Source organism: Pocillopora damicornis, chromosome 3 (genome assembly GCF_964200805.1).
Source record: "Pocillopora damicornis chromosome 3, jaPocDami1.2, whole genome shotgun sequence".
Taxonomy (NCBI): Eukaryota; Metazoa; Cnidaria; class Anthozoa; order Scleractinia; family Pocilloporidae; genus Pocillopora; species Pocillopora damicornis.
Genome location: NC_142672.1, coordinates 8,821,049 through 8,848,549, shown reverse-complemented (window position 1 = coordinate 8,848,549; position 27,501 = coordinate 8,821,049). Strand labels below are relative to the sequence as shown.

Genomic DNA, 27,501 nt, shown 5'->3' with positions numbered 1-27,501 from the left:
TTATCGTGCTCGTAATCTCAAATTAGTCACACGCCACGCTATCGGACGATCCAAATTCATCACTGACCCGACTACTTTCTTAGTTGAATCATTACCATTTCTAAACTCACATGATAATACGACCCCAGACTAGTGATGTTACTCCGACGTACGGCTCCGCTCAAATCCTCCACTTGTTCCTTAGTCATCTTGACACCTCCAAGGCGAAGAGTTTTTAACCGCTGAACACAACGGAGATGTTCCATGAGAGTGTTCAACCCGTCACCGAGGGGGTTGTACGACAAGTAGAGCTCACGCAAGTTAGGTGCTTTGTGGAAAGACCTGGCGATGGCAGCGGCTGGCCCCGCAGTGATATTGCAACGCCAGAATCCCAAAGTGTCGAGTCTGTTTGTAAAGTTGAGACGAGACACCAGATTCTCCAATATGGGGGCATCATACATTTTACCCACTGGAACAGTCATGGTCATAACTCGGGGAAAAATCACATATGGAAGGGCCTTTATGAGTGTCTTCATTTCTTGCTCTTCCAAATTTTCAGTACGGATCTCTGAAGTCAATGAAAGGCAATGACGAGGGGGGACAGGTGAGCCTTCAATGTGCTCTGTCAACGGCAAAGCTGTGTTGTTTGATTCATTTGGCCGGTCACCGACAGAGGTCTTCTTTGTCGGAGTGGATTCAGGTGACCGAGTGACATCGTGGAGCATTTCGATTGGAAAAATGTGATCGTATCTTTTATAAATGCGAGCAAAATAAAGGTACACGAACGAATTGTCCTCTTTTTTCAGGAAAAATTGTTCCACTGTCTGCGAATTGTACTTCTTGAGAAACATCGAGGCTTCCACTTCACCTGAAAAGCTAACAAGTCTACCATTCACATCTTCCAGGACGGCGATCAGGTCGTGATAGTCTTGCTCTGGATGCTTGCTACCGGTGAAAAATACGTAGTTTGGTGGTTGAGTGCATTTCAGCAAGTGCTCGCTGGCAATAACATGGAGTTGATCAGAGTCTACCAGTAAAATACCTCCAGTGCAAGACAGATACAGGCAGTAAAGATCCTGTCTCTTCTCGACTGATAGGCAAAAATAGCTATGTGAACAGAGTGCAAGGAAGTGCCTTTGTTTCTCCGACAAGTCCTCAAATGATAGTGTCTCGCCGAGTATGTTTTCCGTGAGTCTTTCTTTCTTTGCTGCAGTCTCCAGGTGCTCAAGGATAATACTTGAGGCTTCTCCAGACATTTCACTGACAAATTTGATTACTTCAGTCATCTTTAAAACCTTTTCAGAAGATTCAACTTCGGAGAGACAGGTCGGGCTTTCATTTCGTGAGGATGCAAGTTCTTCCTTGACGTACCAAGCGGCAAGGAACTCCTGAACGGATTTATGAATGAAGAAAACCTCTTTCTCAGGCTTCAGACTTGAGACATTCAGAGATTGAAATAAACCTACGTCAATCAGTTTCTTGGTTAAATCATCGGGTAGTTCGCTGTGGCTCATGGAGAGAGAACCCTGGTTAAGGGCGTTAAATGCAAGTTTCCCCAGTTTCAAGAGATCTTCTTTGTAGTCATCTACTTTCCGAAATTTCTTTGCAAGTGGTTCTTTTGCAGTCATGTGATCCAGCAACATCTGAATGAAATGCATGTAGATGCTGGCTCGTGATTTGAGGTATCCTTTTTGACCTTGTTCCTGCCAAAGTAAGCACAGCATCACCAGAAGAAGTGGTATTTCTGCAACTTTTCTAAGGCCTTTTTCCTCCAGATGTCTCTCAAACTTAGCAACATCTTCTTCATCGTTCAGAAACTTTCTTGCAAACTTTCTAAGTTGAAAACCACTGACAAACCCATTAACCTGGCATTCCACGTGACTGCGTTCTGTCAATTCATCTGCCCCTTCCGACCGCGTTGTGACAATGACGGAACAATTTCTAAGCAAACTACCCTCCCAGATGTTACGGACAGGAGAGCATTCTGCACAGAAGTACTCATCATAGCCATCCAAGACCAAAAGAACTTTTTCTTGGTTCGATTGAATGTACTCGTACAAGCTCTCGACTGAAATCATGCCATCAGCTGGTAACAGTTTGGCAGCCGTCAAAATATCTGGCATGGTCTGTAATTCACACACATCTCGCAGCCTGATAAGAAGTACAAGTTCAAACTTTTTGAGGATTTCCTTTGCTTGATGTAACCAGTCGAAAACAACTCTTTTGGCAAATGTAGTCTTTCCAATGCCTGGAGGCCCAAACACCAATAATCGGTTTGGTTCGTCGTAAGGCCCACAACTCTTAAACATGTCAGTGTAGTCTTCTAGTTCCTCTTTACTATCTTCGCTAGGTTTGCTTTCTTCCCTTTGCCATGATAACTTTGTGTATATTTCATTAATGTACACTGCAGATTTCAGCTTCCAAGGAATGATTTTTACTTTACAAACTGTGCGATAAAATGAATGAAGCTCTTTCTGGCACTGCTTGAGATCGAAGGGTTCTAGAGGTAAACACGAAATAAAACAATCACGAATCTCTAGCTTTCATTCATCTGCACCCAAACAACTAATTACCATTTCCTCCACTTCAATTTTTTCCCCTAAACTACCCTCCTCCCTCCCCCCCCATCGGCCCATAGGGTGTGGTGGTGCCTTCGGCCGAAAGGTAAATGATAAATCATCACCAAATGACCAAAAAATAGATACATAAACAATGAAACAAATAATGGGATTTAAAAAAATAGGGTGTTAGAAAAAGAACCTCTATTCGAGGTAAGTTACGTTAATGCTATGATTTAACACCCAAAAGGGAATCCAAAAAATGGGAAGGGAATAAATATGAGAAAAAAAGGAAAGGAAAGAGGTGAGGCGCGACGGAAAGGAAAAAAGGATGATAGACGGGAAGAAGGAAGAGGTTCGAGTTCACAGAAAATAGCATCCTTGACTCAACGGCGCTAGTTAAGTTTTTTTTAGGTTGCTGTAAAATGAATGACAAATGAATGTCGATAATGCGAGAAACCTGACATTTTAGGTGCTAACTTTTGCGAAGACTTTTTGCAGAAGAAATAATTTTATAAATGAACATTTCTCTTGAAGGGGTACGGTAAAACTACTCTAAAGTGTCAGATGTGACTTTTATATTACATACCTGCTGACCGCGTTCTCTTTTTAGGATTGGCAAAATCCGATAGTTTCTCGTCTATCTCATCTAGCTTGACTTTCAGGCTGAACTCATCATTCCACCATGTTTTCAAAAGCTCCTGATAAAATTTCTCCTTTTCGGGGTCCATGCTCTCATTCGCAAGACGATCAATGGTATCTCCATAGCTTGAACCTGCTCCTCCTAATCGCACCAGCGTTTCTCGGATCTCTTGCCAGTAGTGAGTGAACTCTGTATCGTCAATCGAGGCATTGCTGACATGTGCATAGACTGTGTTTCTGTAGAACTTGACGCGAGCAATGTCAGCTTCTAAACTCGTGTCTGCTGCGGTTGGAAGATCATCCCAACCAGTCCCAGGTTGGGGCAAATTGCAGATGTTCCTGAATAGAACCATCAGAAGGGTGACATCAAAGTCCGCAGACGAAACAGTAGTGGAAGTGGGATAAAGTATGTTCCACTGAGATGGATTTAATTTTCTCCTCTTCAAAAGTGCCTGCAGTTTACTTTTAACTCCACTTTGTGCTAACACTTTGTGCAGGTCGATTGGTGGGTGAATTCGATCAAATACCTCTCGCAAAACTTCTGTTCCAACATCGATGAGAAGGCGACACAACCGGGCATAATTGGTTGTTTCTCTGGTTGAGGGAAATAGTGCGGAAGCCATGATGAGCTGAAACAATTTCAGATCAGAATAATGAGAGACGGATCCATCACGGTGGAACTGAGGTTACATTACATAATTCGAATGATTGAACTAATGGAGTGATTCGTTCTGTAAAAATGACGAGTAGAGCATTTCGCCTACCGAGAATCTCACCACAACAATTTATCCTGCGTGACTGAAGCGTTTAGTGCAAAAGGTGTAAAAGGTGTAAATTGAGGATAATTTATTTCAAACATACTGAGATTTCAATTGCGAGGGGGTTCACGGTCGTTTCGATACAAAGTGGTTTCGGTACACATCAAAGTCAATTCGCTACACATGTAAAGTCGATTCGATACAAACTCACTGTACTTTACGTCGTTTCGAGACAGAATACCATACTAGAACGAACACAAACCTCCGTTGTAAATAAAACAATCACACTCCGCGAACCTCCAGATGTACACAAGCCTCCAACGCAATGAGAACACGCCAACGAGACTTAGTTTATATATTAAGAACAGAGATTTATATAAATACATTAGACTTTTTCTATAACTCCAGCTTCCGTTGTACCTCCTGATCCGTCTTCTTCATCCGGCCCGTCGGACATCTCTTCCGATCAGGCTTGTGTCCGAGAAGTTACGGCGCACCCGAAAACAAATTTCTGAGACCTCCAAACCAAGATCTTCAACCTCTGGAATGAGTTCAACTCTGGTGCCCGCAGTGCAAAAAAACTACTGAAGGCGTGTTCCTACCTCAACGGCCCAGTAGCTTCATAAAATGACTCTTTTAGGAGCCGCCGCGCCCTGTTTTCGTCGCTTTGGACAATTTCAGGTCGCTCAAAATGGCTTTTTTAGGAGCCACCACATGTGCGAAAGTCGTGATCAACGTAAACGTACTTTCGTAATTTAGATAAATATTCAACAAAGTTTATTCTTTTAGGCCACGGGGAAACCGAGTAACACAACTCGTTCGATCGAGTCGCGGGAAAACTGGGTATTACAACTACGTCGATCGATCGAGTCGCTCAATCAACTGAGTTGAATTTTTGCTTGAATAGAAAACAACAAATCACCACACATATCAAAAACGAAAACTAACACGCTTCTACTGAACTTTTCTCGAGTTTAACGAAACGATTTCAGTTTGCATCGAATCGACTTTGATTTGTATCGAAACGACTTGTATCGAAACGACTTTGTATCAAAACGACCGGACACCTTGCGAAGTACCATCGTTGAATGAATGAATGAAGGACTTTAAGTGTCAATTGTAATTAGCTTGAAGAAAACTAATTGGAGTTACTGTTTACGCATTACAATATACTCAAGCCACATAAAGTTAAAATTATTTCGTTCGCGTCTCTAATTGGGCGAACGATGTATTTTGACAGTCGTTCGCTTTCAATCTCTGAATTGAAATGTGAAAAATCTCATTTTGTATGAAATTAAAACATCGTACCATGGAAAGTGCTTAAACGATTTTTAATCACTCGTTGCGATGCATCGAAAGACTCACACTCGTTCGTTTCTTTGATGCGTCGCAACTCGTGATTAAAAATGTTCGGATGCATCTTCTATAGCACAATCTCTATGTAACTACATAGATTAAACAAACACGGTAAGCAGACGCCATAAAACTTGTCTAGCCTTAGGACCGCAAAAGGGACAAAAAGGCAGGCTAAACGAGCGTTAATCCACTAAAAACTCAGGTCAAAAATTTAATGACCATACTAGTCACCTTACCGAAATGGCGGGAAACTTAACCGAGCGTGGACTGGGCTGGCTACAGTCACACTATACTTAACGCTTTGAGACCTGAAGACAATTAACATTCGTCTCCATGCAAAAAAAAACCAGTCTGAAGGCGATTCTTCCTTGTAAGAAGGGGAAGTAATGTTCGGCGAAAAACCGACCTAAAACAATTCACACCGATAAGAGAAGAGCAACGGATCAGAAGACATTGCTCTAATTCCAAAGGAAACAACATTATCGTCACATTCTTATACCATCATGATAAAATAATCTGATTAATGCTTCACTGACCAAGGATCAGTATCACGGCTTCTGTTTACCATACAAATAGAAGCAGTAAAGAAAATACGTCAACACAAATGCAGAACACTTTGCTACATGATCGACGTACGAAAAAGGCTCGCATGCCGACAGCTAGATTTGCTGATCGTCAAAATAGCTTATCTCTCAACATTCGCTGGTATGTTTCCATATAATTGCCCACTGCAATTGCCTATGATGCTCTTTGTATTCTAAGCAGTGTTTAATACATTTTTATACAAATATTTCTAGAAAGACGTCGTGTACGACAAGAAACAATAGCATATTTGTCTCGCCAATGTTTCTGCTTCAACATGGTTAACATCCTTTAAATGTCAAAAGGAGGTTTAGAATCAAAACATACCTTGTTGCGAAGGACGAAGTAGGTATTGCGGAAGTGATTAAGACAAGGCTCTCGGTGTAAGATGGCATAAAATGCCGGCCAAAGTAAGTTTAGTCGGAAGTTTGTCCCTTAGATAACAAACTGATACATGCTCTGCACGTTTCCTATTTATTTCTTTCCAGGCAGAGCGAGAAAACTCAAAAAGAAAAGGAGTTCCATCCTACAGCTCTTATCAACATATCGACAAAGCTGTATTGTCTCCTGTTCAGTAGGCGAGGTTGCTAAATTCGCATAAATTATTCGCATTCAGAGTCACGCAATAGTACCCTTAAACGTTGTTTCAGCCTTAAACTGCAAAAAACCTTCGTAAATACATACATACAAGTGAAAAACGGCTCAAAACAGTTCTGAACAGCCCTTTGATGAAACAAAGAACTATTTCGAGCTCTTCTGCGTATAATTACAAATATCACAATTTTAAACGAGAGTTCTGAAATGACACTTCTTAAGCTATGTACAGGTTAAATCAAGGAAATTTCGCTAAATTTTTTATGGCTGTTTCCTTCACCCTCGTCGATCTTATAAAGTTTCTTGTTGAGCAGAGTTTTAGCTTAACACTGTAGCCGCTAGGACCAACGCTTGCAAAGGTAAGCAAAACTTGTAAATAGTATCGCCAACTTAATGGCGTTTTCATTCTGCAACTGGTTCAAAAGATCTCAAGATGAAATTTCTATTGTCAAGAATTGTCAAGAACTACCAGCAAGATGATTTTCTCCGGGATATTTCAATGGTTCCTTGGTGCATCGTCGATTGTTTTGATGATATTGACGACCGCGTCTACGCTCTTAACACATTATTCAGTGAAGTCCTTGACAAACACGCACCAATCAAAAAAGTCAAGATTCGAGGAAGACCTAGCCCTTACATAACTGACGAGATCAGAGAGCTCATGAAATCTAGGGACCGGTGGAGAAAGATAGCAAGAAGAACAGGTAAACCTGATGCTTGGACCACCTATAAAAACCTTAGGAATGACGTCAAGAGAAAAATAAGATCAGCTGAGCGCGCTTTCGCCGCGGACCAGATCACAAGCAATCCCAACAACTCAAGCCAGTTGTGGAAGACTATTCGATCTTTCATTCCAAAAAAGTCTGCCAGCGTGAGATCATTTAGCAAAGATGACAGGACCGTCGCAAACGATTTTAATCGGTTCTTTACGTCTGTTGGCCAAGTTGCTGTTGACAAGATTAATTCACTTGCTAATGAATGCAATTTTAATCTTTCGCCACCTGTGCCTGATCCTGCAATTTCCCCAGTGACTGATCAATTCAATTTTACGCACGTGGATTGTTATGAAGTCGCCCAGATTGTCAGGTCAATGCCAGCTAATAAGTCATCTGGGATTGACAACATTCCAGTACGTGTAATCAAAGATAGCCTTCCTGCTACTCTCCCAGTGATTACATCCATAATCAACGCTTCTTTCAAGCATGGAAATTTTCCTCGATCTTGGAAATTAGCTGTCGTGTCGCCTATCCTAAAAGATGGAAATCACGAAGAACCTAACAACAATAGGCCTATTTCTCTCTTGCCCATCCTTTCGAAAGTATGCGAAAGGGTGGCGCTTAATCAAATTATGCCTTATCTAGTGTCAAATGAAAGGTTATCTACTCGGCAAAGTGGCAATAAGAAATTGCACTCTACGGAAACCTCTTTAATACGAACTACTGATACTCTCTTAAGTGCGATCGATGAGAAGAAAGTTACCGCTGTTGTTTTACTTGATATGAGAAAAGCCTTCGATACTATAAGCCATGGAATATTGCTCAATAAACTGTTGAACGTTGGAATCTCACCATCAAGTATTGCTTGGTTTACCAGCTACCTCTCCGACCGCCGACAAGTTGTGCGCATAAATTCTGAGTTGTCTGATCCTCTACCCGTTGTATCAGGCGTGCCTCAAGGAAGCATTCTTGGACCTATGTTGTTCAGTATTTATGTAAACGACTTACCACTCGCCCCCCTTTCCTGTTTTATTGAAAGTTACGTCGATGACACAAAACTTTACATTTCTTTCCCAGTCCACGACTGGGCTAAATCTGTCACCGATTTAAACGCCAATCTTTTACATATTCGTAACTGGTGCTTCAATAATCGTCTTCTTTTGAATCCTGATAAAACCAAACTCATTGTTAACGGAAGTCGACAAAGGCTACTAAACCTCCCCGATATCCGTCTCTCCCTCTTAGGAAAAGAGCTGACACCGGACACGTCGTTAAAGACCTAGGTGTGATTTTTGATTCGAACCTAACTTTCCACGAGCACATTGTTAAAACTGTTTCCACCTGTTTCTCAAGTTTGGCCCAGATTAATCGTGTTAAGCACGTATTTGACAGATCGACTTTAATTACTATAATTAACACTTTAGTATTTAGTAAGTTGTTTTATTGTTCCTCCGTCTGGTCCAATGCTGCTGACACTAACCTCCTCAAGCTCCAAGCGATCCAGAACTTTGCAGCCCGGATTATTTGTGGATCCAGAAAACTTGACCACGTTACTCCGCTTTTGAAAGAACTGCATTGGCTACCTATTAAATCTCAGCTATACTTCCGTGACGCCGTGCTTGCTTTTAAATGTATGACTGGATCCGCTCCTTCTTACCTCTCTTCGAAGTTTCTAACGCGCGGTAATATTAGCGGTCGCACGACCAGAAGTTCCCAACTGTTGCACATACCAATATACAGAACTAAATCTGGACAAAGAACTTTTTATTATCGCACTGTCAGCCTGTGGAACAGTTTAGATAATGATCTTAAACTTTGTAATTCTTCTTCTAATTTTAAGCGTAAACTTAGGGCCAAATTATTTGCTGCTTTTCTTTCTCCTCGGTCCTAGTTTTTAATCATATATATATTTTTTTGTCCTTTTTTAAAGTTTCTTAGTTTTTATCTCACCCATTTTATCGTACCTTCTTAAAGTTTCTTAGTTGTAATTTTCGTAATTATTTTTAGCTTTATAGATTAAACATTTTTATTATTGTAATTATTAATTGTCACTGAAAAGCCCTCTTAGAGAGTGTCATTAAAGTTTGTATTGTATTGTATTGTCTTGTACCTCTAGCCGGTAGGATCTCAGGAGGCTTAGAAAATACTACCGGCTAGAGGTGCAGCTTGCATATTTAGTCGACTTTGGTCAATTTTTACTACGGTTTGCTTCACAATTTACTTTCGGCACTCCGGATTGGTCTTAAACTCCTTGGAATCACTTTTTTCAAAAATACCTGTACATTTATTTATCTTATTTGGTCTTGTACCTCTAGCTGGTAGGATCTAAAGAGGCTTAGAGGTACAGCTTGCATATTTGGTCTCCTTTGCCCAACTTTTGCTACGGTTTTCTTCACACTTTACTTTACTGCACTCCAAATCAATCTTAATCTCCTAGGAATCACTTTTTTCAAGAAAACATGTACATTTATTTATTTATTCTATTTGGTCTTGTACCTCTATCTGGTAGGGCTCAGACAATACTACCGGCTAGAGGTACAGATTATTTATTTTGCGTACTCTGCCCAATTTTTGCTACGCTTGGCTCCACGCTTACTTTTCTGAAATCCAAATTAGTCTTAAACTCCTTGGAATCGCTTTTTCCAAGAATACATTTATTTATTTATTTATTTATTTTTTGGTCTTGTACCTCTAGCTGGTAGGATATTAATAGGCTCGGACAATACTACCGGCTAGAAGTACAACTTGCATATTTAGTCGACTTTGCCCAATTCTTACTGTGGTTTGTTCCACATTTCGGCACTCCAAATTAGTCTTACAATCCTTGAATTTTTTCATGAATACATCTACATTTTTTTATTTAGTCTTGTACCTCTAGCTAGTAGGAACTTAGGAGGCTTAGAAAATACTATAGGCTAGAGGTGCAGCTTGCATTTAAAGCAAATTTCGCTCATTTCATTTATTTTTTGATATAAGAAAAACCTTATTACATTCCTTGCTAGTCTTGTGCAGTCGTGGAGTCATTCCATACGTATATTTTCATGTTTTGTAGTCTTGTTTGTCTGCTAGTAGGAGCTTGGATCACTCAGAAAATACTACCAGCCAGAGGGGCAGCTTATGTATGTGAAGTAAGCTTGAAATCATTAACATTGTTATGTTTTAAATGAATTTCAAGTAAATAAATTTTATACTAGTCCGATTTGCATTTTCTTTGGTTGTGGATTTTTTCCAATACAAATCAACCCAGTTTTAGGTGAATTTGACTTGAAATTCATTTTAGACTTGGACATGTCGACCAGATTTACTGAAGTTTGTCATGCAATACTCTGCATGAGTATGGGTGGAATTTCTTAGCAAGGAGCAGTGTCTATTTTCATGATAATTGTGTTTGATTAGAAGAATTGTTGACAAGGCAAACCATTGTCTGAAATACGAAAATCAAGTCATTTTAGGTAGTTATAAGATAAAATGATTCTAATTCACCAAATTGACATTTTCCTTTCGTATTTTCAATGATATTTAACAGCATGTAGGACAGTATGAAAACCTTAAGGCAAGTTATTATTGAAAAAAATAAAATTGTCTTTTATTATAGAATTTGTATAATTAATTGGAATGGATTAGCCTGTGCCTATGTTGTTTCTTGTACATTAATGTTTTGTTCAATTACGTTATTGTTATGCGTTATAATGCAAGTCTTAAAATAAAATAAATCAATTTCATCCGGAATACATCGATTTTGGATGTCATACATCGATGTTATGCAGCATACCTTGCTTTCCTGACTCATTCATGCGTGACCTTATATAACTAATGCACCTGTCAATTGAAACCCCCACCCCCCCCACCCCGGGGAAGTATGGGGCATTGATGGGGGTAACTACGGGTTTTGGCACTTTTTTGTGTCCGAGGGGGTGGGGGATTTGTTGTTTTTTATTGCATCAGTTTTGCCCGTGGGGTGGGGGATTAGTAAGGTTTTGACATTCGTGGACGAGCGAGGACTGAGGCGAGTGAGTCGCACCCATGTGCTTTAGGCGGATTCAAGATGGACGACATTAAGGTATTGTGTTGATTTATATTTTTTTCTAATTAAACTGAGAGCTCAAGAGTTATTTATTATAGTTTTGAAATCGATAAAGATGAAGAAAATATTCTAAAGATGGATGGTATGTTTTTTGCATCGATTTTCAGTGGATATTTCAATGATATTTGCTTGTTCGAAGTCGAGCGCCGATTTCATGTTTTAATAATATTCCAACTCATTATCAGTTGAATTGTTATTGTTTTATTGAGCTTTGGGTCTTGATATTCGACTAGCGAGGACACACACGGCCAAATAGCCTTTCCAATCATTTTACTTTTTTAATTTCTTTGCTTAATATAAAAGCTCTTTTAAATTTTCTTTGAGTTTGAATTGCTGATTCTCGACCCCCGCGCAATGAACTCAAGCAAATAGTAAATTACGAAAAAGAATCCAATTCCATCGGTTTTCCACTGCAGTATTTTTTATCCCACTCTGTAAAACAAAGGTCACAGTGTTTGTGGAGATGATGATTTCGAGTTATTTTTTATTAAAGTTTCAATGTCACACTGAACATGTGCCTAGAAACTCGCTGACGAAAACTCAAAACTATTAGCTTGCAATTGAGAAGCTTTCAGTCAGTTTCAATTGATATTCCGTTATATCCCACCTTATCTTTCAACAATGTCTTTTCTTTTGTATGAACAGATTCTCGTAGAGTTTGGAGTCTCCAAAAAAGTGCTGACCAGCTCTGGAGAGCACCATGAAGTAATCAATGTTATTAAAACTGCTTTTAATATCAAAGAAGAGATTTTTCTACAAAAGTTTGACCAGGATTGGCAGGAGTACATTGATTTTCCAGAAGGAAAGTTTGAAAACAAAGCAAGAGTAAAGGTTATATTGAAGGTGAGTTGTTTTTCATCTTTTTCTTTTAAGAAATTATTTTTTGCTTTGTTCTTATACTTAATTGGCTTTTTAATTTAGCACTCGAATTTATTAAAACGCCTGAGTAATTTAGTATGTGTAAGAAAAATCTTCTTTTGTCTAAAAAGATTAAACTAGATATTTTCTTTATCAAAAGCCAAATAAAGAGGTTCCAGACACCCCAGCAACAGCAACACCAAGCAGCACATGTACTATATCAACAACAGGTCAGTAGTAATTTATTTATACTCTCAAGCTAATTTGAAGATATATTAATTAAACAAGTTGCTACTGTGATAATGAAATAAATAGACAGAGAGACAGCAAGAACAAACCAGTATTTTGCTTACATGTTTTGCCTATGTTCTTTTCAGCAGGTAATCCCTTAAGACAAGAGGCACAGGTGCAGGCTACTCTTCTAATCAACAATGGGAAAATCCAAGTTGGCCCAAAAGCCAAGGTTTGTGATATTAGTAATTATGATCAAATTAAATGTCTTGGGTCATTTTATAGTATTGTCAGACCCATGATGATGAATAATCCTTAGCTTGAAAAAGAAAACAATCCCTACGAGCAAGAGCCACTACAGTAAACACCCGCATATAAGAACACATGAATTAAGAACATCAGGCTGAAATTTTGCAAATAAAGCACCATTTTTATAAGAACAAAATCAGCCTGGAAATATAAAATGTTCTTATAAAGTGGATAAGACAGTAAAAAATTCTGATCACACAGAGGCCTGCTGCCAGACAACCACAGCTCATCAGCTGTGATGCTGCTTTGCATTTTCTTTTAGCTTTTTTCCCTTCAAAATAATCTACGTAGTTTATACTTGAAGGGAGACTTACAGTACTGTGCTATTCTTAATACACCTCGATTTCAACAACAAAATTTAAGAACAATTTAAGAACACCTTCAGGCTGATTTTTCACTAAACTCCCGATAAATAAGAACCTGATCAGCCTGACCTCCAAAATCATGTGTTCTTATATGCGGGTGTTTACTGTATTGAATTAAGCATGTCAAGTCACATATTGATGGAATGTGAAAGTGTTATTCATATTAAGCTACTTTTTTTCATGTGAAAATGGCAAAACTTGAATTCGAAAAGTCCCGCCTGAACTTTTCAAGTTTAGAGCTTGAATTTAATTCTGCTGTTAACATAAAGATATTAATTATTTTTTTAGCTTCATTGCACTGGCACTGTTATTTTATTAAAAATAGACCATTTCTTGTAGGTTTTCGTTGCTATAAATGTGTTTTTGCACTCTTGAATATTTGAGTAATTATCGTGACAGGGCCCCATTAATTGAAATTTCAGAATGAACAGAATGTGGAGAATAACAGCATGATCAATGTCAAATTGGATCCAGAAAAGATTAAAACTGAGAGTGTTATCTTCAAGGGTGGTACCCTGTCAACATATCAAAGTGCAATGAATCAAGCCTCCCAAAAGCTTTGCCTTGATGATCCAACTTTAATCAATGATCGAGGAAGACTGATTGAACAAGCACGTCAGCAGGTCCATGATGATGGGTATCAGTATAAAAAGAAAAATTCCCGCTCAAAGGCGTTTGGTAAAGTTGCCAACCCAGATTCAGGATCAGAACCTAAGAAGCCAAAGCGGTCCCAGGAAATGCGAAGTAAAAGGCTTGCTGAAATAGAAGAAGACCTTCAAGGATTGGATTCCCAGATGAGATTTTTAGAAAGATCTAGAGAAAAGTACTCAGCCACTCAACAATATGAGCATGCTGCTGAGAAATGTAAAGAAATAGCTTCTATAAGGGAGAGGAAGAGGAAGCTACAAGCAGAAACCACTCAGCTCCAAAAACTTGATGTTAAGTCAAAGAAGTGCCAAAAGAAGATGAAGAAGACGAGTACAAATCAGGCTCAGGAACCAGACTTGAAGCAAACCAAGCTTTTTCATGGTGTGGCGAAACAATCAGTAGGTGATAAGAATAGTAATGAAGGTATCACAGAGAAAAGCAGTGTTAAAGATCATTCCAAGGATTGCACAGAATATCCTCTACAAGATGAAGGAGACAACAGTGTTCATGAAACCATGGAAGATGATACCTCAGATGGAAAAGGTCCCAATAAGCAGCAGGTGGAAGTGGAAGGAAATGCTGATGAGATGCAAGAAGGTGACACATCCGTTCATTTTTTGTGTCAGGGCCTGAGACCTCAAACCAAAATGAAAAACTGAAGGTGTATATGGATTTTAAAGCAGGAGGAATAAAAAACTTTAAAATATCTGAGGGCATTTATGTTTCACCAATACCTGAAGTGTTCAGTTTAGAAGACTTTATTACTGTCAGGCCTTTGTTTTGTCACTGGAAGCATGCTTCGCCTTCATTATGCAAAGAGTGTGCAACATTGATTGACTTTGGCAAGCATATCCTTGGTGAATGTGTTGTTGAACTGGCCTCCTCTTATAAACGTTACTTTCCGTTAGTTAAATACAAAGCAGAACAGGCTGTTAGAAAATTGTTACAAATGCCTGTGACTATTGTTCAAATGACTTTAAATGGACCCGGGTCACAGAGATTATATGTTCTAGAAACATTGCAAGGCGTTGATATCTGTAGGGTTATTAACATGGCTGAGAAATGTTTGCAAGGAAAGACATGTTTTCAGTCTGGGATGTCAAGGGAGGTGTTGAAAGACTTGTGTACTTTGGCAAGTTCAGAATCTGATAGACTTCTCATAAAGTACGCATGCTGTAAAGGGCAAAACCTATCAAAGAACAAGGCAAGAAATTTGTATGGTTTCAGTGACTTCCATAAGCAAGAATCTAGAATTAATAGTACTTTAGAAGAGTTTAAAGAAATAAGAGATGCAGTTGACACCCTTGCAAAAGTTCAAGATAAAGCTGTCTTAGAAGGATTTGGACTCACATATTCAGATGATGACAGTGCAGTGGACCAACTGTCTAGTTCAGAAGGAACAGACTGTGAATGGATATCAGAAGATGAGAAGAACAAGGGACCTGTGAAGTTCCAAACTGCTTCTGCAGATGTTAATCTTGCTGTTACAAACAAGTCTCAGGACAAGTCTCAACAACCTAGACCAGCTGCAGATCCTGATGTCCCTTTAGAAAAGAATAGAACACTTGTATCACCTGTGCCTTCAATGGATCACCTTTTACTAATGCTCAGAGACAACACACTCAATTGGTTTGCCTTTGTGGCAGAGCTACGGATGTTACTGCGAAATTACTCCGAAGAGACTTTGGTATATGCATTGACTGAGTTCAGTGACCATCTTGAGAATATGGATTTGACAGTTGAAGAGAAAGAGAGTGTGGAGATGTCAAGACAAGCCTACCTTGAATATGAGAGACAGAAAGCAATGGGAGATGATGCATGGGTGAGTGAGAGTGACTCAGACACTATTGATCCTGATAGTGTTGTGACTGATGACCTGAATGAACAAGTTAAGAATCAAAGGCAGAAAATAAAGAGAAAAGAAAAACGACAGCTTGCACGTTTAAAAGCAGAGAGGCAGCTTCTGAAACGCAAGGTACCCAAACGTGTCTCACAAATTGTGAACAAGTTTCCGAACATAGGAAAGGATATAGAAGAATTTGTCAGATCCAATAAAGTAGGCGCAGATGCATGGAGGCGCACCGGGGTACTAACATTTGATGGTAATATCAAAAAAGGCCCAAAAGTCACCTTTCACAGAATACAAAAACACTTGCAGGAAAAGTATCAAACAAAGATTAGTTATGGAACTGTGGTACAGCTCTGCACTGTAAAAAACAAGCACAGGATATCAGCAAAAAGGTATAAAGGGGTAGCCAAAATCACATGCAGAAGATCAAGGAAAGGCTTTTCTGTCCGGATGAACCCAGATGGACATTGGAATAATGCTGTGTACCGAGGACTAGATAAATTACAGCTAAAGGATGGACTTGATAAGGTGGTACTTAACAGGGATGATGCTGCAGGTTTCCGGTTGGACACAACGTACACTCACAAACAGCACAAGGGAGTGCAGTTAGCCAATGAGCCAGATTTGACTACACGAACTGATTTTGTTAATAGCTATCCAGCCCAGCTACAAACATCATCATATCTGTTTATGGAAACAGAAACAACTCCTAAGAGGTGTGTTGGGATTGTGAAGCCCCCTGTTATATATGAAAAGTCCCCTTCGCAACACATGGCTGATCTTCAAATGATCAAAGACAAAGAAGAACTCTCTTCTGTTTTCCAACTCCCGGATGGTTCCCCTAAAAGTGCCTGGTGTGTAAGAGTTGATGGTGCTGGAGACGAAGGACCAGGACATAAAGAAGTTGCCTTTTTATGGGCAGAGAAACATCTTATGGAAAATCACTATTTTACATGTGTAACATCCAGACACTCAGGAGGGTCATATCTGAATGCTGTTGAACTAATGAATGGCTGTCTTGCTGTTGCCCATTCTAACTTGTTTATCCCATCTACACTTGGAGGGGCAGTTAACACAGCTACAGGCTTTAATGAAACACAGTTAAAACAAAACTTGGACCTTGCAAGTGATGTTTATATTTCAAGAGTCCAAGGGGCACCCTGCGGTGAAGCAAAGATACAGCTTTTTAAGGGAGCATGTGACGAAGCTGCAAAAACCCTGGTAGATAGAAGAAACTTGCTGCTTGTGTACCTATCAGGAAAAAAAGAAGAAAAGGAAGAGTTGAAGAAAAAAAATCCACAACTCCATGACCACTTTGAGAGTGTTTCCACAGTCCTTAAACACCATAAACATACCCAGCTTCCCTCAAAGTACTTCCTCGCACTAAGCTTGTGCCATAAATCAGAATGCCCACACAAAAGGTGTCAAGAAGGGAAAGGGACAACTTATAGCTGGTACAAAGGAGGCCCTCTTACAACATACTTCCCCCTACCCGTACAAGATTTGTCAAAACCCTGGGGGTCAGAGTGCACCAAATGCAAAGGAAGATGCAACGGACACTTTCTTGGACCCGAGGAAGCATATGAGAAAGTCCAAAAAGGGGAAGGGGTGGTTCACCTTAATCCACCAAGCACTGTGCTGCAAAAGGCATACAACGATGGTGTCAAGGCTAATTGCAATCTAAATCAGATTCTGGAAGGTGCAGAGGACCTTGCGAAAAAGACCTGCCTTTCTCTAGATGAAACTACAATGTGGCTAAAACACCTGGATGATGTGCGATCAAGAAGACGGCAAGGGGCCCAAAAGGCTGCCGCAACGAGGGCAGCAAAAAAAGGTAATAGGTTCAATTTGAAGTTCCTTGATGTTAAACAAGAGAGATACTAAACATATATATTGTTGCAGTTGCAGAAAAATCCCAGGCCACAACTAGAGGTAGTGAGAGACAAAGGGAAATGGACTCTTCAGACTCGTCATCAGAAATCTGTGAAGATGCATCAGCCTTTTCTTCTTATGATGGTAGGTTTGATATGACTAAAAAATCTTCATCAATGAATATAAAGCTGTCTGCTGTTAATACTTAATGAGGATACAACTAACAGTTTTGGTCTCATTTTAAAATGCAGAATCATCAGATGATCATGACATCTTATGCATCTGTGGAAAGCCAAATATGACAGAGGACATGATTGGGTGCGACGGGAAAAATTGCAAAATCAAATGGTTTCACTTTTCCTGTGCGGGACTAACTAAGGAGAACGTGCCAGAGGGAGAGTGGCTGTGTGGGGCATGCAGCACTCAGAGCAGGGTCTGAAGGTTGGTTGGGACATTATTTAACATGGTTTGTCCCAGGGGTGGGGGAATTTTTTCACTTTACTTGGGGTTTAGAAAGAAAACAGGGCCCCTATATATGGGGCATTATCACACTTTTTTTCTACTCCAAGGCTAATGCCCCATACTTCCCCGGGGTGGGGGGGTGGGGGTTTCAATTGACAGGTGCATAAAAGATGCTCGATAAAACTAAAAGATGAGGAAGCGGAAATAGAAATGACCGGAAGTCAGATTAAACAAGAAGCCCCGGAAACTAACATTTTCAAAATGGCGGGAAATAAAGGCAGACGATCAGTGAAGTTTGAGAAGCACTATGCAAGGTGTACGGATTTGGCTGCCCAACCTCGAAGGATTTTTTACGTCTTTGGGTAGGCTACTGGAAAGTGCAGAAGGGCAAAGGAACACTGCGTCCTACGACTCGGCTGAATTTTTTAGTCGCCGTTTACAAGAAAACGAAAGAACTCTTGTCACTTTGACTCTAAGAATAGAAGAAGCCTTCCCAAATGAAGTTGAGGTGATCTCTGATCTAAACGAACTTGTTTTTCTCATGAACGAACTTTCAAGGGACTTTGACAGAATTTTCGAGGACTCGGAACGTTCTACGTTTACTGCACCATCGTCCCTAAACGATCGTCTTTCATCTGTGGCTAGGAACGGTTTAGTCGGCAAACCAAGGCTACAGATCTTACAACAACAGTTGCAAACTCTGCACAATGACGCCGGTTTTCGTTGGGCTGATATCGGAAGAATTCTTAGATGAGAGTATAGCTTATGGCAAAATTGGTTTTGGCAAGATATAGATATGAAAGGATGATCCTTCCTTATCTTACTTTCAGTTAACAGTTGTGTTATTCTTGGGCCCACAAACCATTTTTATTCATAATTTTTCATAGGACATAAAAAAAAACACATAGAATCATAATCACTGATAGACTGAATAGGGGAGGGCGTAACTTGAGGTTTAAAGGAAAAAATCTTTGTACTTGGTACAATCATCCATGACTTTACATATGTTTATGGGAATGTTTTGCTCCTTTATTGCTAGAAATTTCTACTGCTCAAATTAATACAAAATCTCTGTTAATTTCCTAAGTAGTGGCCGAGAAAAATATGCCAGTGGAACCTTCATATAAAACAATAAAAATTTTCAAATCCATTTGGGTTACTCAGGAAATGTTCCACGTTCAAAGTTCCAGTTTCAAGTTACTCAGCATATTAACTGTTTCGTTAACAGCATGCCAAACTCAACACTAACATAAAAGAGCTTACAAGAGCTAATTTACAAGGGTATAAACTTCTCTGCAATAGCCATTATGCATGCAATGTAGCCACAGCTTTACCTCATTTGTTATTGTTTTGAGTGATTGCAAATCAAGGCTAGATCTCAGGCTTAAAGCGTTAATACTATGAAGCATCTAGTACATTCAAAGTTTTACACCCCTTTGTATTAGTAAGGCTGTTAGATTTGAGATTATAAATGATTATTGTTACTGTTTCCCATTTACACTGTCATCAGTAATTTTATTCTTGGCATACTGACATGTATAACAGTAACCAATTTATACTAACTTTATTAAGAGTTCATTCCAAGTACATGAAGTTAATACAGTAAATCATGAATAGCAGTTTAAATAAAAAGAATCAATCTGCAATACCACTTGGTAGGCTATGATTCCATCATGATCACCAGTTTGGAAGACTGCATCTCCAGCTTCTTGCAGTGACAATTCTTGGTTATGTGTCAGAGTAGTAATTGTGTCAGGTACTGAAACTGCATAGTCACTCTGCATGTCAGGTACAGGCCCTTCTTCATCAATCCCATAATGATTGAATAAATTAACAGCCTTTCTGGCAGTCACATCTGTCACAGCCTTATACCCAGAATTTCTGAAATGTAGCATTCCTTGTATCCAGAGCTGATTGGGAGAGAAATTGCATTATGTGCTTACAGGATGATTATTCCACTGACCGATAAATTAGTTAATTGCATTATTAATCAGTGGAATGTAGACTAGATGAATACAAAACAGATGCACCTCATCTGTTGGATCTAAAATTCCACGGTGCTCAAGAAAGAGGAAAATGTTTGAAAAGCGACTCACAATAACCCAGTTGACATCACACCAGAGATGCTCTATTCTCTAGTTATGAACAGATTTTCCAGTGATGTGGCTGCCTCTATTTAAACCTCTTTCTTGCAGCATGAAGCGAGCAACTTCTATGTTTTCCATTCCAAGATCACTGCGAACTCTTGATAGTAAATTGTAGAGCTCAACAGCTGACTGGAAATACTGCATTACAGTTAAAGCCCTGTTATTGGTTGATGCCTCAAGGAATACTAACATTCTTAAAAAACCATCTAAACCCACCACGAATGATAATTTTGTATGGCTGGATTAGTTTGTGGTTGCTATCAATGTGCCTTTTGGAAATACTGCATTACAGTTCTGTTGCTGCTGCTAAAAGGCGACAATTAAACAAGGAGGTCCCAAAGACTAATCTAATTCAGAAAGAGTAATTATTTCCTTTTTGTTAGGTAGCGAGAACGTTTGGAAAGCCTTACGAAAATAGTAAACGATTCTTACAGCATACTAAAATCGCGCGTTTTTCTCGAACTTCACGCGCAAGATTCTTAGGTAAACTAGTTTCTTGTCTCCCTGTTTGTAAAAGAGCTCTGTTGGAAAGCCTAGAACATTTTCCTTTAAGATGGGACGACGTTTTTACCGAAAGAATCTATTTTCTTCCGCGAAACCTTCTCATACTGGTCAATATGGCGCTTTTGTCTGCGTGTCTACAACCACGTTATAAAGGTTTTAAAAACCGAACAAAGTTTGTCCCTCCCGCTTCCTGTCCGTTTATTTATTTATTTATTTATTTATTTTTTGTGTGTTACTATGTGAATTGACAGGTCGGCTCGTTGCCATGGGCTACGTGCTCATGTGTGAGATAAAACATAAGTCGAGCCGGATGTTGAGCGAAATCAAGCGAACAATCGTCGAGTCAAGATGTAAGTCACCCGTGTTCATGTAACTGCATGTAATATTATCACCGAGCCGTGCGGTTTAAAATTGTGAAGATTCCTTCAAGTCGCACTAGGATGAATGCTTCGAAAAGAGCAGAAGACAAAACACCACGACTGTTTACGCCAATCTACTACTTCAAGTACACGTTCCGTTTTAAGAAAGAAATTACAAGCCGAGAGGTTAGCCCTTGGACTAAAAATAGCCGAGCAATCGTTCGCTACTGAGATCGAATGTCTGCGAGCCGAACAACAGCAGCGTGCAAAGCTTTTGCAACTCCAAAAGAAAGCTGAAGAATCAAGATTTGAATACGAGTTCGAAGATGCCATCGCCCAAGAAGAAGGCATGTCGAATAAAGGCGATATTGATGAAGAGTTGAATGAATTACCTTTAGACGGTGTGAACGATCGGGTCTCGCGCTTAGACCTGGGAATTACTGAAAACACTGTTGTTGAAAAACCTGAAATTAAATCCATTATACCGGAAGTCGTAACAGAGGTTTCTAGTCAACCCTGTAAAAAGGACACATGTGAATCATCTATTGCTAAAGATCAAGCTGAGTTGAAAACCTCTGCCACGGGAAACCCTAACGTGCAGACGTCGAAGACAGACCAGTAGTTTGAGAAAATGCTGTCAGCCTTTGTGAAAATCGTTACACCAAATGTGCAGAAATTTAATGGAAATCCATTAGAGTACTCAAAATTCAAAGCAGCGTTTAATGTTGAGGTAGATAAAAGGGAAGTTTACGATGCAACAGAGAAGCTTAAATTTCTGCTAGATTGTGTAGATGGAGGTGCAAAATCATGTCTAGCGAAATTCATGCCAGGTTAAGACAAATACGAGGAGGCACGGGCTGCGCTTCAGGAGTGTTTTGGCCGTGTAGACACAGTTTTGTCATCTGGAAAGAAGCGCATAGATCAATTTCCGACCATAGTGAAAGAAAATAGTACGCAGATCAGACAGTATCAAGAAATAGTTTCTGGGCTTATAGGCATTTTCAAGGAGCACGACTTCCTTCATGAGCTTAACTTGCAAGTCCCTGAAGCAACTGTTGCTAAACTTCCTGCACGCCTTTGCGGTAGATGGGCCGAGTTTGTCGAAGGAAAACCAAAGTTGTCAACCTGGGATACATTTGCCAATTGGCTGGAAAAAGAGGCAAAAATCAGCGAGTCCAAGCAGCGGTGGATGCTGTTTGTAGGAGCCACAGGAGAATCTTTACGCACCAACTATGGAACAAAGAGGTGCCCAATTCACCAGTCCACTAATCACATTTTGCAGGAGTGCAAAAGTTTTGAGGGAATGTTGACTAACGAAAAGGTGAAAGTTGTTGAGGAACACAAACTATGTTTATGTTGTCTATTACCTGGTCATCGTTTGAGTAAATTCCGTAGAAGGAATAGATGCAAAGTTGAGAACTGTGACAAGCGTCATCATACCCTCGTACATGAAGTCGACTTAAAATTTATTGAACGGGAAAAAGCGAAACGTGAATCAGAACGAGTGCCAGATGTTGAGAGAGATCCAGCAAAAGTCTCCTTGGAAGGTGAAGACTCGTCACCGCGTCAGGCTGAGGAGCCCCACGAGGGGTATCGCCAATAGGTTGTGAAGCTGGTGGTCGTGCCTTGGTTGAAGTACTTCCTATAGTTGTCTTCGGAGAAAAAGGAAAATAACAAGTGATGGCCTTGCGCGACTTAGGCTGACACAACACTTATAGATGAAGGTTTAGCGCTCTCACCAGGACTTCAAGGCAAAGATGTAGATCTCGAAATTCAAGGAGTAAATGTGCGGAAGGTGTTTACTTCCCAGCACATCAAGAGATGTTGTGTCGCACGAGTCGGAAGAGAGGAAGCCCAGTACTCCTTGCAAGATGTGAAAAAAATTCCTAACCTAAATGGTCCGGATCAGAAGTTGAAGTGGTCAATAATCAAGCAAGAGTATCAGCACCTGAAGAACTTGGACTTACGTGACACCGACACAGGTACAGTGCAACTCATAATTGGAACTAACAACTCTGACTTGATTCTACCAAAGCAAATTGTGAAACCCTCTGGTCAACCGGAAGTTGACAGAGTACCTTATGCAGTTGAGACCCTACTTGGATGGGCGGTGACTAACTGGTTACCTGGTGAGCAAAGAGTACCATCTCCGTACAATGGGTTCAAGGTGTATGAGATAGAAAAGTTTGCTGTGGTGAAGCTAGCAGATCCAACCCGTTCAATTGAGGACAAGCGAGCATTGTCACTAATGGAAAAGACAAGCTTTAAGAATGCGAGTGAAGATGCGTATGTGTCAGGCCTACTTTGGAGAGAAGAGGAACCATCTCTACCCAACAATTACGAAATGGCAAAGAGGCTGCAATACTTAGAGAAGTTTGAGAGCTGCCCCGAGGTCAGAGAGAGATATGCAAAGTCAATCCAGGATGACATTGAGAAAGGCTATGTGAAGAAACCGAGTGAAGAGGAAGTACAGTGCGATAGTAAAGTGACTTGGTACTTACCACACAGATTTGTCATTAACCTCAAGAAACCTGATCGTCTCAGAAGAGCATGGCCAGAAATATGACAGTCAGCGGTTTGAAACGGGGACTCGTGTATCCAAAAAAAAATTCCTACTACGCACGCGTTCTTGCATCAGATTACATACAGCAAATTATGGCGAGCGGCGTAAGGTATTCGAGCAAGAATAGCCGCGGTATATTTCTTCAAATGCACAATATTTCTTCTGCGGACCCTCTTTGGGATAAAAAAAAAATGTAGAAAAAGAAAAGCTTATGTCTCTTCTGATTATTCTGCCGTGGAAAGGCTAATCTCGAGGAGGACATCACATGGAACGGTGAGTTCACAATTTGCCCTGGTAATATATTTCATTAATTTTCTTACATACTAAAGTTTTATAGTTAAAATCTTCAGGTTAAATATTTGGTGAAATGGAAAGGGTACAACGGGTTTTATAATAGTTGGGAAGATTAAGAGAACTTGACTACCGATCTTATCAGGTATTTATTGTTGTGTCATTTTTTCAAACTGTACTTATATTACCATTACAAGTAAGTAATAAGCTCATACATAGAAAGGTTTATACTTAACTAGTTTTTTTTCACCAATAATACACGCAGTGATTGCTGCTTTTCTTTTTCTTCTGCCTTAGCAGTACTTTCAGTATAAATTGTTCGTAGACAACCCCTCTTACAATGTTTCCATTTTCATTATTTTTCATTACAGAACTTATGACAAGCCAATTGTTGACAAAGAGAGGCTAACTCGACACGTTGATAACCTGAGATTATCAGTCCTCTTTAAATTGAGAAGTAAATCTAGGTCTAATGCCATTTTGGACTTCGATCGTGATTGTTTTGGTTTTTTGTTTTATGGTGAAGGAAAGAGGGGAAGGGAGAAGGGGTATACTTTGTAAGAATAAGGATGATTTTAACAAATGTGATTTACCGGAAAACTGGGATAGGGTTATTGATTGTAATGGGAACGAGGGTAAGGGGGGAAATTAGATTGTTTTTAGCAAAATCACCAAAAACATATTATATTGTAAATGGGCAAATTCAAGAAGATCAGAGAATGTTAATTGAGAAACTATCAATTGATTTCAGTCGCCAACCTGTAACTATTCAATCATAGATATTATGATAGCACTGAAAATGAAATTACTGTAATAGCTTTAGGGAAAGTAAGGGGTTCCGCTTGAATGCAAAAGCTACTAAGAATATGACCAATAAGTGAGTTGAATGTACAAAATATAGATGGCCCCTATCTATTGACCCAAGGATTAATCCACAGTGATGAATTTTCTTTTATTTACAAAGTTAATTATAATTTGTTGAGTTGATGCGTTTTCACCGCACTCTTTGCTTATCAAGTAGCTTTTCATGTGAGTTTGTTTATATAATTTTGAACGTGTAAGAGAAACCCTCTTAGAGTAACTAAAGCCATTTCATGCTCCCAGAATACTAAATATTTCGTGTTTTCTCATTGACAAATTTCCTCCAGTTGTTTGATTAGTTCAGCCTTGTTTTTGTTGCTGAATCCTTTAGCATTTTTCTTCTTTAATTCGTCTTTCAATTGCTTCACTGTCATATAAGAACAGCTAGTGTCAGTGGTAATGGATTCAGGGAGGGGATGTTCATTTTGAGCTTCAATAGATTGCTAAAGAGGATCTTTACTTAAATTTACTCGTGCCTTTTTTCGGTTTTCTTTAATTTCAACATCCCAGTAGCTCTCCTTGTGCCTCGTGTAACTACGTACTTCCCGCTCGTGTTCTTTAAGTTCCCACTGACGTTGCTCTTGTCGCAGAACATCTCCTGCAGAATCCCACTTGTTGGACTTTCTCAGAATTATTGCAAGAGCTACATCATTGTTCTTTTCAACTCCTTGCCCTGTAAATATTGTAACTCTCGGTTCCATTGACAATGCCAAGAGTTATGTTTCTTTTTGCAGACATAACGGTCTGCTCTTCCTTTCGTGTTGAACTACTAGGGTTAACTGTCAAAGAATCAGACAGTGATGTGGTTCACAACATCACAAGTAAACCCAACTGTCAAGATTCAGCCACTCAAGCAGAAGGAGAAAGAGAGTATAGTATCTTGTCTGCACAAGAAAAAGGGAATGTTGAAAAATCCTTTTCTTTTTAGACAAATTTTGTGTGGGGATTCATTTTACCACGAAATTTCCATGATCACTGATAGTCTACCAAGGTCCTACTTGGTCAAACAATGCCGTGATGACCTGAACAAAATGTGCAAAATTGAACCACTAAATGCTCAGTTTGAAGGGGCTAAAGTACCTTCCGTTGAAACTTTGTTTAAAATACATATCTCTGATTTCCTCAAGCAAAACAGTGACTTTGACCCCATCACTGATAAAATTAAAATCAAAATCAATGGTGATGGTGCAAGAATGACGTGAAATTCAAATTTTATTTTAATTTCATTTTCTATTCTGCAAACAGAGGAGTAAATAAAAGTTTTCAAGGTCCTGAACACATTTATCACAGTTGAAAGAGGTTTTCCCTGGTATGAACTAATTCCCACTGAATTTTCCAATGATGCAATATAATCTTCAAGCTCTTTGTTTGTTTTCTGCAAAACTTGGGTTTCATTTTCCTTTTGGTTCACTGCCAGCACCATTTCCTCATAGATTCTTTCCTTCTCCAACTCTAAATCTTCATAGGCCTTTTTCCAATCTTGTAGTTCATTTTGTATGTTTTCAATTTCTTGATAGAATTCATGAACAGGTTTTATTGGACCCTCCATAACATGAAACTTTCGGACTCGATATTCCAATTTTTTTCTTGCCCTGCCCTTAGTTTTTTGTAATCTAATGAAATTTTATAAGCAATATTTAACAAGCCTTCTTCAATTCCAACTCGTATATTTTCATCATCGCTAAAGGCAAAGCATTGCCCGAATGTGCACTTTTCCACCAAATCTGTGTAGCTGAACCTTTTTGCAAAGTACTCAGCAGTATTTGGGCTGTTTTTGCACCAAGTTTGGAACCGATTTAGTGGCTTCAATAGCTCCTAATTTTGCATTACAAATGAAGTTTAGCATGTGAACAAATCAGTTCGATCTGGAAGAATATTCCTGTGAACCAGCGAAGTGGGGTGATTTTCCTGGGCCCAGGAGGATATGCTCCGGTTTACCAGACTGAAGGGTGATCCGGGTACGACGAAGAGGAAGATCTTGAGCCAAGCATTCTCTGTTTGGGATCCACGAGGACTCCTCCTTCCATTCACTATCAAAAGTAAGATCATCCTGCAGAGTTTGAATAGTGTGAAGTACGGGTGGGATGATGAGTTGAAAGAAGCTGATCTTCAAGAGTGGCGTGAATGGCACAGGGAAACAGAGAAGCTTGACGAAGTGAGAATTCCAAGAACTGAAACCTATCCGAGAAACAGAGTTTCATGTATTTTGTGACGCCAGCCAGGATGCCTATGGTGCGTGTGCGTACCTAAGACGTGCGTTTACAGATGACACAGTAGAGTGTAGTCTTATTGCGGAAAAGGCCGTGTTTCCCCTTTAAAGTTACTGTCTATTTGCCGGCTGGAGCTCATGGGAGCTCTAATAGCTGTGCGATTAGCTGAAACACTGGTGAACGAAATGACCGCAAAGATAGAGAAGATAATCCTCTGGAGTGACTCCACCACAGTCTTGTATTGGATCCGCCAGATAAGTTCCACTTATAAAGCATTCGTCGGCAACCGGGTGTCTGAGGTTCACACAATTATGAGCAATCTGGAGACCACACTGGGGGCGGGCACATTTCAATGTTAAAAAAAAATACAACTAACTATGCAAGAAATTTGTTCCCAGGTTATGAGTATACAAGTCAGTTTGTAAGTTGTATGCACCAGGAGATTGCTCACGGCTAGAACATGTGGATTGGTAGTTCAGACCCATGCTGAACAGGTCGAAGGGTAGAGACCAGGCAAAGTGTGATCCCGATGCTAAAAGTTGGCAGTTGGGTTCTAGACAGTTAACCCAACCCAATAAAAATTAAAAATTAGAAGAGTCCACCTCGATAAAAAAAAATCCAGGCAGGTAGTGTTTGTGACCTGATGTGCAGGTCAGACTTGACCTCCCAAGAGTCCGGCAACCAAGCACCAACGGCAAAACAG

General features: G+C 39.7%; 2 protein-coding genes and 1 pseudogene across 4 annotated transcripts in view; 2 read left to right on the top strand and 1 right to left on the bottom strand.

The window, feature by feature from the left end:
- LOC113680769 (uncharacterized) overlaps nucleotides 1-27,501 on the bottom strand; it is a 47,100-nt gene that overhangs the window by 6,618 nt on the left and 12,981 nt on the right. The window contains exons 1-3 of one of the 3 annotated variants that reach the window (XM_027197816.2): nucleotides 6,203-6,452; nucleotides 3,127-3,808; nucleotides 111-2,479 (exon numbers count right to left, since the gene is read on the bottom strand). In XM_027197816.2, coding sequence (XP_027053617.2) covers nucleotides 111-2,479; nucleotides 3,127-3,802 — 3,045 coding nt within the window. In that variant the 5' untranslated portion in view covers nucleotides 3,803-3,808; nucleotides 6,203-6,452. Of the gene's footprint in view, nucleotides 1-110; nucleotides 2,480-3,126; nucleotides 3,809-4,357; nucleotides 4,492-6,202; nucleotides 6,453-27,501 lie in introns of those variants that run through there. The other 2 variants (XM_089200396.1, XM_089200398.1) reach the window with 2 other exon arrangements.
- On the top strand, nucleotides 11,130-17,986 carry LOC149048107 (uncharacterized). The gene is made up of 8 exons (XM_089199412.1): nucleotides 11,130-11,245; nucleotides 11,915-12,112; nucleotides 12,288-12,357; nucleotides 12,505-12,590; nucleotides 13,455-14,277; nucleotides 14,364-17,363; nucleotides 17,432-17,545; nucleotides 17,653-17,986. The coding sequence occupies exons 1-8, from the start codon at nucleotides 11,231-11,233 to the stop codon at nucleotides 17,838-17,840; spliced, it is 4,494 nt and encodes a 1,497-aa protein (XP_089055538.1). The 5' UTR covers nucleotides 11,130-11,230; the 3' UTR covers nucleotides 17,841-17,986.
- Nucleotides 20,955-23,578, top strand: LOC149048106 (uncharacterized; annotated as a pseudogene).

Excerpts from the sequence above, each read along its gene's own strand:
- LOC149048107 (XM_089199412.1), top strand. Across the intron at positions 12,113-12,287 it reads GAGTAAAGGTTATATTGAAG|CCAAATAAAGAGGTTCCAGA; the intron begins GTGAGTTGTTTT and ends CTTTATCAAAAG. Across the intron at positions 14,278-14,363 it reads TGCTGATGAGATGCAAGAAG|GAGGAATAAAAAACTTTAAA; the intron begins GTGACACATCCG and ends ATTTTAAAGCAG.